Raw genomic sequence first — 12560 nt, forward strand, 5'->3', positions numbered from 1 at the left:
ATATTATGGAATAACAAATGACTGTGTCATTAAGAAAAACATTAATATGGTTCAAAGCCTGACAGTGGGTGATGTGGGATATCTAATGCTTAACATGGCCTGAATTAATACACAGTCCATCATAATAAAGTGGGTAGAGAAAGTTGGTATAGTTTCAGAAAGTATGTGGTTTGTGACGCATCATAATAAAGTAGTTGATATTCATTACTTGTGGTTCACTAGGAGAATCGCATCAGAATTAATTATTTTTTAGCAGACTATAACAGCAATACAAGAAATTCAGTCAGTCAAGCACATTTGGCTGCTTTAACTTTGTGTAATATATACAGCTGATGCAAATAAGTTTGTGAAATCAGCTTGAATTATTCAAAGTCAACTAGTATTAATCACTTTTTTTTTTACTATATCTTTATAGCTCTTACAAAGTTAGCTGTACATCTATGATATATCTTTATATATGTGAGCTTACAGAAATAGCAGTGACTCTGACAGCCTCCACAGTGGAGTGAGTGAACAGGTACCACAGGGCGGCGCCTATCTCTGTGGTGACCAGGTGATGGGAGGGACCAGACAGCACTGTTGATATGTTCTCTATTGCTTTTGCTGCCATATGATGAACTGTAGTGTCATCCTGAAAGACAAACATAAATGTATTTCTAAATCATGTATATCAACTCTGACATAGAGATCAGCTAACTGCACTGGGACTAGACGAGGTAATGTATAATTTAAGTATGTAGCATATAGTAAAATGATCAAATTAAAGTGGCACTGACTACACTACCAACTACACTTATAATAACAGGCTAGTGACAAAAACCTCAACAGTTGTCCTTCAGCAAAGACAAAGAATACCAAGCAGAAACACTTAGAAATATAAACAGAGACAATACAGAAAGAAAAAGTTGTTGTTTTACTACTGCCTGTGCTAGAAGCAATTTGTGTGCCAGCACAATCAACTGGTGAAGGTCACACATGTGTAAAGCTAAGCTTTCATACTGGTGTGCATCTTAATAGCAGAGTACATTATAATGATAAGGGTTCAGCATTTTCTGGTTGATTGTTAAATTCAACACCCAAAACCCGATTACTGAAAAATGTGGCCACAATGTACAAAAAAAGTAATAAAATCACAAACTGACAATTAGATTAGCTCTCAGTGACATCTCAGTACAAAACGGAGACCGAAGTTGTGCGTATGTATGAGTGAACTTGTGTATTAACGTGTTTGTGTGCATATTCGATGTGTATACTGTATGTGCCCACACACCTTTGCTTCAGTAGAGAATAGTTGTCAGTGTTCAGACAATGGGCTAATGAAATGTCTGTCGCTGAGGAAATTAGTTTTCCAGGAATGTCATTGTGGAGAAAGCCAGGAAGTAGAACAGAAGTGATTGCCTCTGTCAAGTTATTATTGTGTTTCACTGTGTTACATCATTTACACGCAATCTCCCTAGATATGGGATACGATAGAGCCTATTCATACAAAAACAGCTAATAATATTTTGTGGTAAAGGCTCATATGAACAGCTGAAACATTTATTTCACTCTGGAAATGTATTATGTTAATTCTGAAAAACACATCAGTTTATACTTAAAAGCTGTTGTACAGTTCACAAAGTCAACACTTTTGTTTATAAAGTAAGTATAAATAATGCGATACTTAAGACAAAGTCGAAACAATAACAGTGATACTGGATACAAAAAATATTTTTTCCCTCAAAAACAACTGAACTCATATCATGTCAGTTTGAAATGATGTTCACATTAGACCTAAGTTGAAGCAAGTTTTTACATAATGTGCTCTGACTGTGTCAAAAATTGGTCCCAAAATACAATAACAACATTTTGTATTAATCCTCTCTTGAAAAAAAGGATAAATCATTTGGCTTCTGTTCATCACAAAATGGCAAAATGTAATTTTAGGTGTTAAAAAGTTTGTTCTCTCGTGGACACATTTACCTGTGACATTGAAGAAAGCATCTGTGATCAGGCTGCAAGCTTTGGTTATTTCATGTCATACATCACATACAACATACAACAAGTATATGGAAACAAAATCAAGACTAATATCTTAAATAGATGACCTATTAATCCAATATAGAACATCACATTGCACTATTCACCACCAAGAGACTATGTTGAACAACGACATAATGAATCCTCTGGCACCCCTCCGGGAACCAGTAGAATGGTCTGTTCCAGCATTCCCCAGGCCGTGCGGGCCAGCTCACTAATGAGCCCACGGGGGAGCACCCACTGTCTGTGTGTTTAATAGACTGTAGCCCTGCCAAGAACTACACAGAGAAGAGGAGGGGTGTTAAAGACAAAGAGTGAGAGAGATAGAGTGAGAGAGATATCCTTATATGTGGTAAGAAACAAGTTGCTAATGCAAGAAATTCCATCATTATGATGCAGAGAGAAATACAGCAGAAAGAGAAAAGAGTAAGTCATTCGCACTATAATGTCTCCCAGTATAAGTACTCTCATTATATTATCCTTATAGCTCTAGTTAGACTTTACATTCCCAGAAAGGTAAGCTCAAATAAATTAGTAAGTAACATTTTTACAATTGTTTTTCCAATAATCTGGGTATATGACCAATAAAAATATTTTTGCTCATTTTGTTCTATAAAGAGGCCCGTAATATGATGGAAACTGTTCAGAAAAGAGCTTGAAGGGTTAACAAGCATTAACAAGACTAAACTAAAGAAACACACTTTTACTTGTCATGTCTTTGAACATATGGAGTCATAAGATGGTCAGGCTGGAATATGAACCGCTCTGTAAACAATTTCTCCAGAAGCTATTTAGAGTTGGGTGTTTCAATTAGGTAAATGAGATCAGAAGACTATATCACCAACTCCTATAACAAAATAAATAAATAAATTGTTTTAAATAAGAAAAAGTCACAAAAGTAACTAGTGTTTGTCAAATCACTGCTTTCCATTTTTTTCCAAACACCTCTAGGCTGATACTCTGAGACAAAAATGTATAACATCATGTATGGAGAAGAAAAAAAAAGGAGACGCACACCATCACCAAAATATCATCCCAACTGTGAACCATGGTGGATGGAGCATTGTGAGAACAAAATGATGCAACTAGACATTAACCTAAAGTCAGTACCCTGATTTTAACTGACTGACATCTTCTGCACATGAAGGTTGTTCAGCTAAGACAGGCCGTAATGGGAATGGCCCCAAGATCCTCCTCATTGTTGTGGAAATATCTACAGGAAGTGTCTGATTGAGGTTGTTGCTGCTAAAGGAGGTTCTACCACCGACTAAAGTTAATTTTCCCCTTTCAGGCCTGTACTGTTAGTAATAGCTCAATGTGTTCAGTGAAGACATGAGGAGTACAGTGCTTTGTATGTTAAATGAGTAATCACACTGCTTTTGTAATTGTGACTTCCACAAAGATCAGACAGCATATTGGTGGGGGGTTAATTTACTGTGCACTCTTCAAGGTAATCCACCCTCCTTAATGCTACTACTGCCACTTGTGAGACAATAAAAGATATACTAGGGATTTGTTTTTCAAATGTAGAGTAAGAACTATATACCAGAGCTATACCTATGGCCGAGCCTAATGTATTTTAAAATCTGGAACTATATCACCACTTATCACCATCCCATCACCACTTAGTTTCATGAGGCAAGCAGAAGATATAAAGGAGGCGTCACCCTCCATTTAAAATCACTTTTGCATCACGCCTCCTAAAAGAAAAACAAAATAATGGGGAAAAAAATGCCAAATATTGTAACACTTATAAATGATCAGCAGAGTAAGGTGAGAATTTGGAAGTTACAAATAGACAGTAGCTCAGCATTTGTAGAAACTGTGCTTAGATGCAATCAAGCCTGCTTGTATTGATGTCCAAGATACAAAATGTTTTGTGAGCAATTTTCTTAAATACTATCTGATATGAATAATACTATTACGATTTACACGGTGAAGTTCAATCCTTTAGTATTTTTTTTTTAGGTATATACTGAAAATATATGTACGGCACATGCAACACAACAAGGTGTTTGGAAACTGACTGAAGTCTCAGAGAGTTATGACTTCAACTGCAGTCTTTACAAGCACTAGGAGGAGCAGATTAACTGCTTTATTCTTCCAGCGGTAACTGCTGTTCAAAGAACATCAACTGTATATGTAGCTCCAAGACAGAGAGGTAAAGCTAATCCATATTTGTAAACGTAACCTCAGATATATTCTGTCAGTAACAAACTATGACTTGCATCACCATTGGACACACAGCAGCACTCAAGATAGATTTAGCCCCCACCTTGACATCTTGCCCAACAACAGTTTGGCATGTGGAGGGGCTGGGGATCAACTATTAACCATGCTCTAACACATGAGACCACAGATGCAATTATAGGTAGACTACTAAAGGCATATGTTACAATTTAGTGTGTGCCATAGTATTTCACTCAAAAAGAAAAATGTCAACTTCTTGGTTCTGAGTTAAGGAACTGATGAAATAATTAGGTTGGGAAAATGTGGTATACTAAGCCTCATTCTATCAATAATTCTATGAGCTATTAAAATTCAGAATCAAGTTGCAACTGCCAGAGTCATTATACTCAGCTGACAAGACAAGACAATGCTCTTTGCTTGTTCTAGTTTACAGACACCAGGGATGTGTTTGGTATATTCTGGTATCCTCTTTTGCTGTGTTGGACTAAATCAGAGATACAGGGCTTTGAATTCCAAAACATGTACTAATATTAATTATATTTCGAGCATTATCAGCTATTGCTTAAGTTATTGTTAGTTATTGTTAAATTAAAAAGTGTAGCTTACTGGTTGAACAGGTGAACCACATGCCAGAGGGCATAAGGCTCACCTGCTGAGGCCCAGGTTCAAGTCTGCCCCAGGCTATTTCCTGTGTGTCATTCCCCCTACTTTCTCTCCCCCTTTCTTGTCTACTGTACTGTCCTGTCCCCCCAAAAGTAAAAATGCACAAAAATGAATAAAACATTTCACAAATTCCAAATCATTGACAGATTAAAATACAATTGATTCTGACCTTAGAAGAGGTTACAGAGTTTATTGGGAAAATAGATTCATGATCTCGGGTAAAACTTACAAAGCTAGACCAAAGGTTTTCTTTTGATCTGTAGTATAATAGCAGTATAATAACTGTAAAAATAAAAGAAACAAAATGTTAAGATGATTAATTCAGCTTTCCAGGAGTGCATTGGCCAGATCTAACACAAGCAACAGGAAAGCAAAGCATAAGAATTTAAGTTTGTAAGGTTTAAACTCAGAATTACCAAAAATAGAAACAATCGGTTTCATCAGAAATCAATATGACTAACTGGCTTTATGGCAAGTAGTTTAAACTTTTAAAAAAATCTCCCTTTCTCCACAGAAAGATTTATGTGCTTTGAACCCCTGGCAAAATAAAAAGAACAAGAAATTCAAATGAAAGAGTTCAAAGGCTGGGGTGATACTGAACAATAAAACCCTGTCTTTAAATGTTGATCAGTGGATTAGATTTATATCCAAACATGTTTGCACCTGTCTGCTGAGTCTGAAGTACAAAGACAAGCAGATCAGAAAAACTAAATCACTTTCTTGAGTTGAAATCTTGTGCATGTTTAAGCACACTTTTTCACGTTTCATGTGGTTTCTCTTTCCATTTAAAATCCTTTAGAAGCCAGTGCACCTGGTTTTGAATAAGCCCCCATGGCAGCAACGCAGACATTGTCTACTGACCTCGCACACTACACATCTAACACCCCAAAGAGAAACACAGGCTTGTAGACAAACAGGTAAACATCGAGGAACAAAGGCTTATAAGCTGACTTGGACAAAATAGCTGACAGGAGAAAAAATTTATGCACAAGTAATAGAGACGTGGGAAAGGACCGATTAGGTGGGAAAACCAATATGTCACAAAAAAAAGAAAAACACACCGGTACATATTAAATATAGCTGCAAGCACTGAGGAGGGGGCAAGAGGTTCAATAGGCCACTGTCACTGAGGCAACTTGATCCGGTTAATAGCCTGGATGGAAGCATGTTATGGGGACGCTTGTTGCAGCGTCTCCAAATGGTCAAATCATACAATTTTCTTCACCTTTATGTCAACAAAAGGAAATTTGAAGATACTACTTCTCATCTCACAGCTTTGTGCCAAATTTGACTGGCTGGGTATCTCTGCCAATTTTGCCAAAACTTGAAAATAAATAAATAAATATAACCATGCAAATAATTTAATTTAATTAAAGTTTTGGGGGGGTTTTGTAAAGAAAATTAAGTATTGCATGAACTGAAGTAGTGCTCTGAACTCCACTTGATCAAATGAAGCCAACGGTACATCATTGCTAAAAATCAAACATATGTTTTACCTAATAATTATGTAAAGAACTATTAGCGAAACCAATCAGACCCACTGTGGTGTGGTGAGTTTCAATCGTGAGTTTCATGAGATTTCAGTCAAACAGGAAGCAAAAATGTTTCCTTTCCTTCCCCCCCAAAAAAACACAAAAAAAACCATGAAGATGCACATTTCCTTGGCAGTTTTACAATTCAGTGAGACACCATCTCAACTTGGCACATGAGCTTCATCCCAGCAACAACATAGAAATCTCTTAGTCCAGACTGGGATAAGCAAAAGAACCTCTATGCTAATGATTTCTCCCAAAGCTACTTGAAGTCAGATCCTCCAGTTAAAGGAGACTTTAAAAAAAAAGTCTTACAGTGTGTCTTGTGAAAGTCTAGTCTTCTCAAGAGCCATACCTGACAGGGCCTTAGAAGAAGCATAATAAGGATTCAGAAAGCTGGAAATGCTACATATCAAAGCAAGCATGTGCTCACAGTTAAAATCAACAACAGAATTACTGAAAAAGATGATTATTCATTTTTTGCAAAGTAAGACAAGTCAGAGTGACCAATCCAAGTTGAGACTGAGTAGCCTAAGTGGAGGGTTGTTGAGTTTCTTAAGTACCAACACTGTGCCAGGCTGTTATGGTGAAGGGAGACCCAAGTGTAAAATCAAAGCTGTCCATTTATCAGTTGAGCTATGTTCAGTAGTTATAAGTGCTGAGTGTTGACCAAAGAAATGAGATGAAGAATTTCAGACATGTTCTGTCAGCAGGTGGCACTGGAGCAGACCAGGACATGCTGGAGAACATCTCTTGGATGACCTGGGAACCTCAAAGTGTTCCCAGGTGGAGAGACGAAGATCTGGGTTTCTCTGCTTAAACTACGCCTCGTAAGACTCGACTACTACTACTAGCAGCAGTAGCAGAAAATGGATGGATGCATGGATAAATGGAGGGATCGATTTTCCAGACTGAGATCTGAGTAATTATTCAGTGTATTCATCCAAAGACTGAGATGTACATCTCTGTATGTTGTTAGTAAAGTCAGATTGTGATTGTTTCTAATTGCGCTTAAGGCAGAACTATTGGTCATTAAAAATACATTACTTTTTTTTTAATTGCAAGCTTTTAATTTCAGGTAGATACATCTGGATCCTTTTACTCAGACAGGAACTTTCCATCTAATTGTAAAGCTAGCAAGGAGTGCCCTAAATTACTGTGCCAAATTTCAAACCTTTTTTTTTTTACCCCAAAAGAGTTAAAGGCTCAATTGTCTAAGAAAAACAATAATGTATAAAGGGGAAAAAAAGTAAAGATAATATAAACTTAAGTTATACTCTGTCATATGTTGGCCTATTTTTCTTCATTTTTTGTTCATTAAACATGGGGATTAATTCTAAAAAAGGATTCTGAAGAATACGATGAGTAAGTATCCATTATTATATAACACATTTACTAACATTAACGCTAGGTGTGTGTGTGTGTGTGTGTTCATGCATATACAATGGTCATCCTATGTTAGACAAAAGGGTAAGGCCCACGACATCCCCCTCTGGTCTCCTCTCCTTTGTGGAAGATAGTGTTAAATCATTAATAGGCCCACCACCGCTGTGTGTGTATGTATGTTTGTATGTAAGGATCCATGTGTGTCAGGGGGAGTTCTGCCTTTGGCCCTGTGGCTTCTATCACTGCAATACTGTTCACACATCACTTTTTTTGCACACACGCGCACACGCACACATATATTCACACATACACTTTTCATCTTAGGCAGTTGAAGCATCATCTTGTTCAGACTCATAAATAATTTCCTGTAGCTCAGTCTGGCCTGGAAACCTGCCTTTCACTCCATGCCATCCACTCCCCCTGTCCAACTACAACTTTCTCTCTTTCTCCCTGCCATCTCCACCCCCTTCCCCACTACACTGATCCTTCTTTCTTCATTTCTGTCAGTCCCCATTTCCTCCACCATATCGCTCTACTGACAAAACCAACAAATTGGCTCTGTGCCTTAGCTACTAAAAATATTTCATCTAAAAACTAATTAGCTATACTGATCAATATTTTTATATAAAAACTGGACCAAATCTAGCCTTATATGTGACAGAATTGTCAGCTAGTCTCATATTGTCTTCACTTTGCTTTCCTTAGGGTAAGGGATTCAATAAACCTTAAAGAAATCAATAGAGACCATCTGTCTAGATCTAAATTCACATTTTTTGACATTTGAGACAACACTGATGCCATGGGAGCAGCTCATTCTTTTATATGGGGTGCGTGTACTCTCTATTTTTGGCTATTTCATCATGGGTTAACAGGTCACCCCTGTCAAGCAAAATTCAACTTTACTCAATAGCCTGTTGTAGCTCTCTCTCCATCAACCTTCTCGCAGCTAAGCCATTAAACACTTCAATTTTTAGCTTATTTTGTTCACATGGCAGGCTTAAGCTCTTCCCATAGTTAAACAGACTGCAAAGGTCATTCAGAAATCTCTAGTTTGCTTATATTTAAACAGTTCATGTCAGATTTGTGTTGTTTTTGCCAGGCCTTTACGTGACTAACTGGAGTACAATTGCAGCCAAAACTTCTGATATTTAGTGGAACTGTTTTCTATATCCATTCAATATTTCATATGCCACTAACTGTCCCAAAAAGGAGGATACTTTAAATCTCATGGTCAAATTCTGCATCATTTTTTTTCTCTAAACCTACTTTTAGAAGTTGTAGAGAAAGAGCTAAGATAGAAACTTCATCTGTGCACAACCTGAAGTTAAAGCAACATCTAAACCAGATGTGGCTTTGTATTCTTCATCATGACATTTGTGATGGGGTACTTGGTAAAGTTTCCTCCTAATGACTTTTTTTGGTGCATCATCTCTGCATGGTGGAAAAATACTGCGAAAGCTTACTGCAACCACAATGAACCGCAATTTTTTTCATTTTCACAGTTTTCCTTAAGAGGACCTTATTAAAGATTTTGGAAATTATAATATGGAGGTGTTTTAATATAGCCTTAACTTGATTTATAAACATCAGTTAACTTAAAGCTCCTCAGTCAATTGCTTAGAAAGCCCATGGCAGTTCTCAACCTATTCAACACGTTTTAGTGCTTCACTGAAATTGTTAATCAAGTTTTACTGTTTAACAAGTAAAAGAAAATAAAGCAACAAAACAAGTATTTTGCCCATAGGTGCCCAAACAAGGATTTGTATCTCAAACATCCAACCATATAATGTGACCACTATCTCTCCAATAATTGTAAAACCCATGAGACAAAGTTCGCCCAAATAGACAGCTCTGTAACGTGATGACAAATATTATTCTACTGGAAAAACAGCTCGTCAGGGAAAGGGAGACTGGGAGGAGAGAGAAAATGGAGTGTGAGAGGGAGAGATGGAAAAAGAGTGAGGCAGGTTGGGTCTTAGGATGAGTGTCTGGTCCCTAAGGCTGTGTGTGAGTAGTGTGTGTTTCCATCAGCATACTCTCTCAGCTCAATAATGATAAATAAGTCAACCTTCTCTCTCCTCCCCTACACCCCTCTCCTCGTTCCTGTCACACACACACACACACACACACGCACACGCACCTCTTCTCTGTTCATCTACCCCCCTACACTCCCAGTGGTAATGAAGCAACAGTAGGTACTAGCTGACAACTGTGCAGACCGGTTTCATCTATATTCATTCTGCTATAGTGGGCCACCACAGCAAGACCCTTTCTGCACCTGAGAGACAAAACAACATCCATCCATCTCCTTCTTTCCTTTTACCTGTTCACTGTATATCACTGTCTACCAAATGTGTCCCTAATCCGTGGGAAAAGGTCACCGTGTAAAAATACTAGAAAGAAAAACACTGTATATTTCTTTATGTGATGTGGGAGCAATTTCTTAATAGACATGCTTCAAAAAGCACAAGCCCATTTCTAATCTTTATTTTAGTGTTAAATCAACTACAGTCTTATAAGTTCACTTAAAAAAAAAAAACACAGTAATTTAAACTGGCAAAGTAAGAAAAAGGGATGAAATAAGACAGAAAAAGAAAAAAGTGAAAGAAAAAATTGCAAAAAGGAAAGAAGTATCTACATTTCTACTTGTGTTTCTGCTCCATCTACTGTATATGTGTGTCTGGAGGGTCCTAATTGCTGCTGAGGTCAGACTGCTGAGCAGTAAAGGGTTGTGTTTGATGCAGGTAAGAGTGCGAATGCGCGTGTGTGTGTGTGTGTGTGTGTGTGTGTGTGTGTGTGTGTGTGTGACTGCTCTGCATGCCCTTGACTTGCAGCTGGCAAACAACGCTTTAGGCCCCCACAGCTGCCTCATCATTACAGTTCACAGGGATCCCCTGCCACACACTCTTGCGCACACACACACACACACAGTGAGAGAGACTTAGTCACAGCTACACAGGCACAGACAAACAGACACATGCAGACATACACAGAGACACTCACCCCTTCCCGCAGGCTCCTCATTAAGCCAGTGTAGGCGGCAGCGGGAACGAACCACAGTCCCTCTGGGGAGCCTCTCTTCTTCTCCTGATAGAGAGGCATAGAAAAGAGAGGGAGAAAGGGTGAGAGAAGAGAGATGGAGGGGATACAGTAAAGGGAGGAGGGGGCAGTGGAGGAGTAGAGTGGGAGTCAGAGAAAGGCAGAGTGTAGGAGATGCGGAGTGCAGCAGAGAGGAGTTGAGGAAAGGGTAAGAAAAGGGTGCAAAAGGAGCCAGGGCATCTTTATTACTTAACTGCATTTGCAATACTCAAATTAAGACTTTTTCCATCAAAATATTTTAAAAATATAGGAACAAGGTACATGTGAGTATTTAAATAGTGTTTTTTCATTGACTATTTAAGAAACAATCTGTTATCTATTAGTATTAGTAGTAAATGACATTTCAAAAAATAGTTGAAATAATGTGTTACAACTTCCTATGGACTAGGCTGATGGTTTTGGTTGCTCTGTCAAACCATAAACTCACACATAATTCTGAATAATCCTGAAATTATCATGTATTTTATATTAATCTGGGAAATCTAGTATGGTATTTTTTCCTGTGAATGTTCAGTCATCAAAATGTTGCCACTGTATTTTCAGTTATTCACATGATCATATGTTTACCATTTACTTCTTATCCTGACAAAATAGGCTTTACATTTATATTGTCTTACTAACTGCCTTAAAATCCACAAAATTGAGATAAATTCAACAATAATTCAACTTTTTTTTTTTATCAAACAATTCTCTGTTCCATTGCAATTGTATAGGCTCTAGGCTACATCTAACCTTGAGGATAAAGTCAGCACTGGAGGCTATAGCTAATCGTTGTCATTGACTGGGGCTGCAGGAGAGTAAAGAAGATCATTTTACCAGGGGACACCTACAGAGCCATTCCACATTACTCAAACTGTTTCTCCTGCTATTATAGAGACAAAGTGGGTCCACATGGCTGGTAGAGCTCAGATCCATGAAGGATTTTCATCTGAACTGTTTGTAATTAAGACATTTGTTTTCACTAATGCTGCTAAATTAACTTAACTATTCATTAAGGTGTTAAAAACAGTCGTGTACTGTTAGCTGACAGCATGAGACAACAAAACACCCAATTTTACTTACTATTTAAAATCAGTCTGATAATATGTTAATTCATCCTTGTAAAGCCCAATAAGGATATAGGTTTTTATGGTGGTTTTTTTTTCAAGGGTATATCTAGCCTCAAGAACACAGGAAGCAATGTAGCTGACACTAAGCAGAAAACCTATCAGATCATCAGACCACCAACCTTGAGACTCTAAAAACAGTCCAAAAAAATAAAAAAAACGACTGTGTTTTTGGAGCTCTGATTCTTAAACTGGCATGAAATGAAAAAACGTCAAGGTTAAAACACGTTTTCATGGAGGGGTCCTTTTAAAGAAGTTGACTCAGAGAAATGTTGTGGATATATGCACTCAACATCATGAAACCAAAAAGAAGTTAATTTGAAACACTTGAATTAGTTTGTGACTTTTCAAGACAATGAATATACCCACCAAAAACTTTATTTAATTATGCTGCATTCAAGAGAAATTGAGTTTTGAAAAGATAAACGTGACCATTTCAGTCTTGATGGTGCATCAAGGACAGCCAGAACCATTGAAAAATACAATTTCATATCACCAGGCCTAGATATACAATAACTAAACTGAATGTATGTACCCCTAATATATATATATATATATATATATA

The 12560-nt window shown here is 37.5% G+C and overlaps 1 protein-coding gene across 2 annotated transcripts in view; it reads right to left on the reverse strand.

The window, feature by feature from the left end:
- ulk4 (unc-51 like kinase 4) overlaps nucleotides 1-12560 on the reverse strand; it is an 89242-nt gene that overhangs the window by 58226 nt on the left and 18456 nt on the right. For both annotated transcript variants that reach the window (XM_013913371.1, XM_013913370.1), the window contains 2 exons: nucleotides 10794-10877; nucleotides 470-631 (listed from right to left, as the gene is read on the reverse strand). In XM_013913371.1, the coding sequence (XP_013768825.1) occupies nucleotides 470-631; nucleotides 10794-10877 (246 nt within the window). The remainder of the gene's footprint in view (nucleotides 1-469; nucleotides 632-10793; nucleotides 10878-12560) is intronic.

Source organism: Pundamilia nyererei, unplaced genomic scaffold (genome assembly GCF_000239375.1).
Source record: "Pundamilia nyererei isolate P.nyererei 1_Seehausen unplaced genomic scaffold, PunNye1.0 scaffold00128, whole genome shotgun sequence".
In the NCBI taxonomy this organism is placed as follows: domain Eukaryota; kingdom Metazoa; phylum Chordata; class Actinopteri; order Cichliformes; family Cichlidae; genus Pundamilia; species Pundamilia nyererei.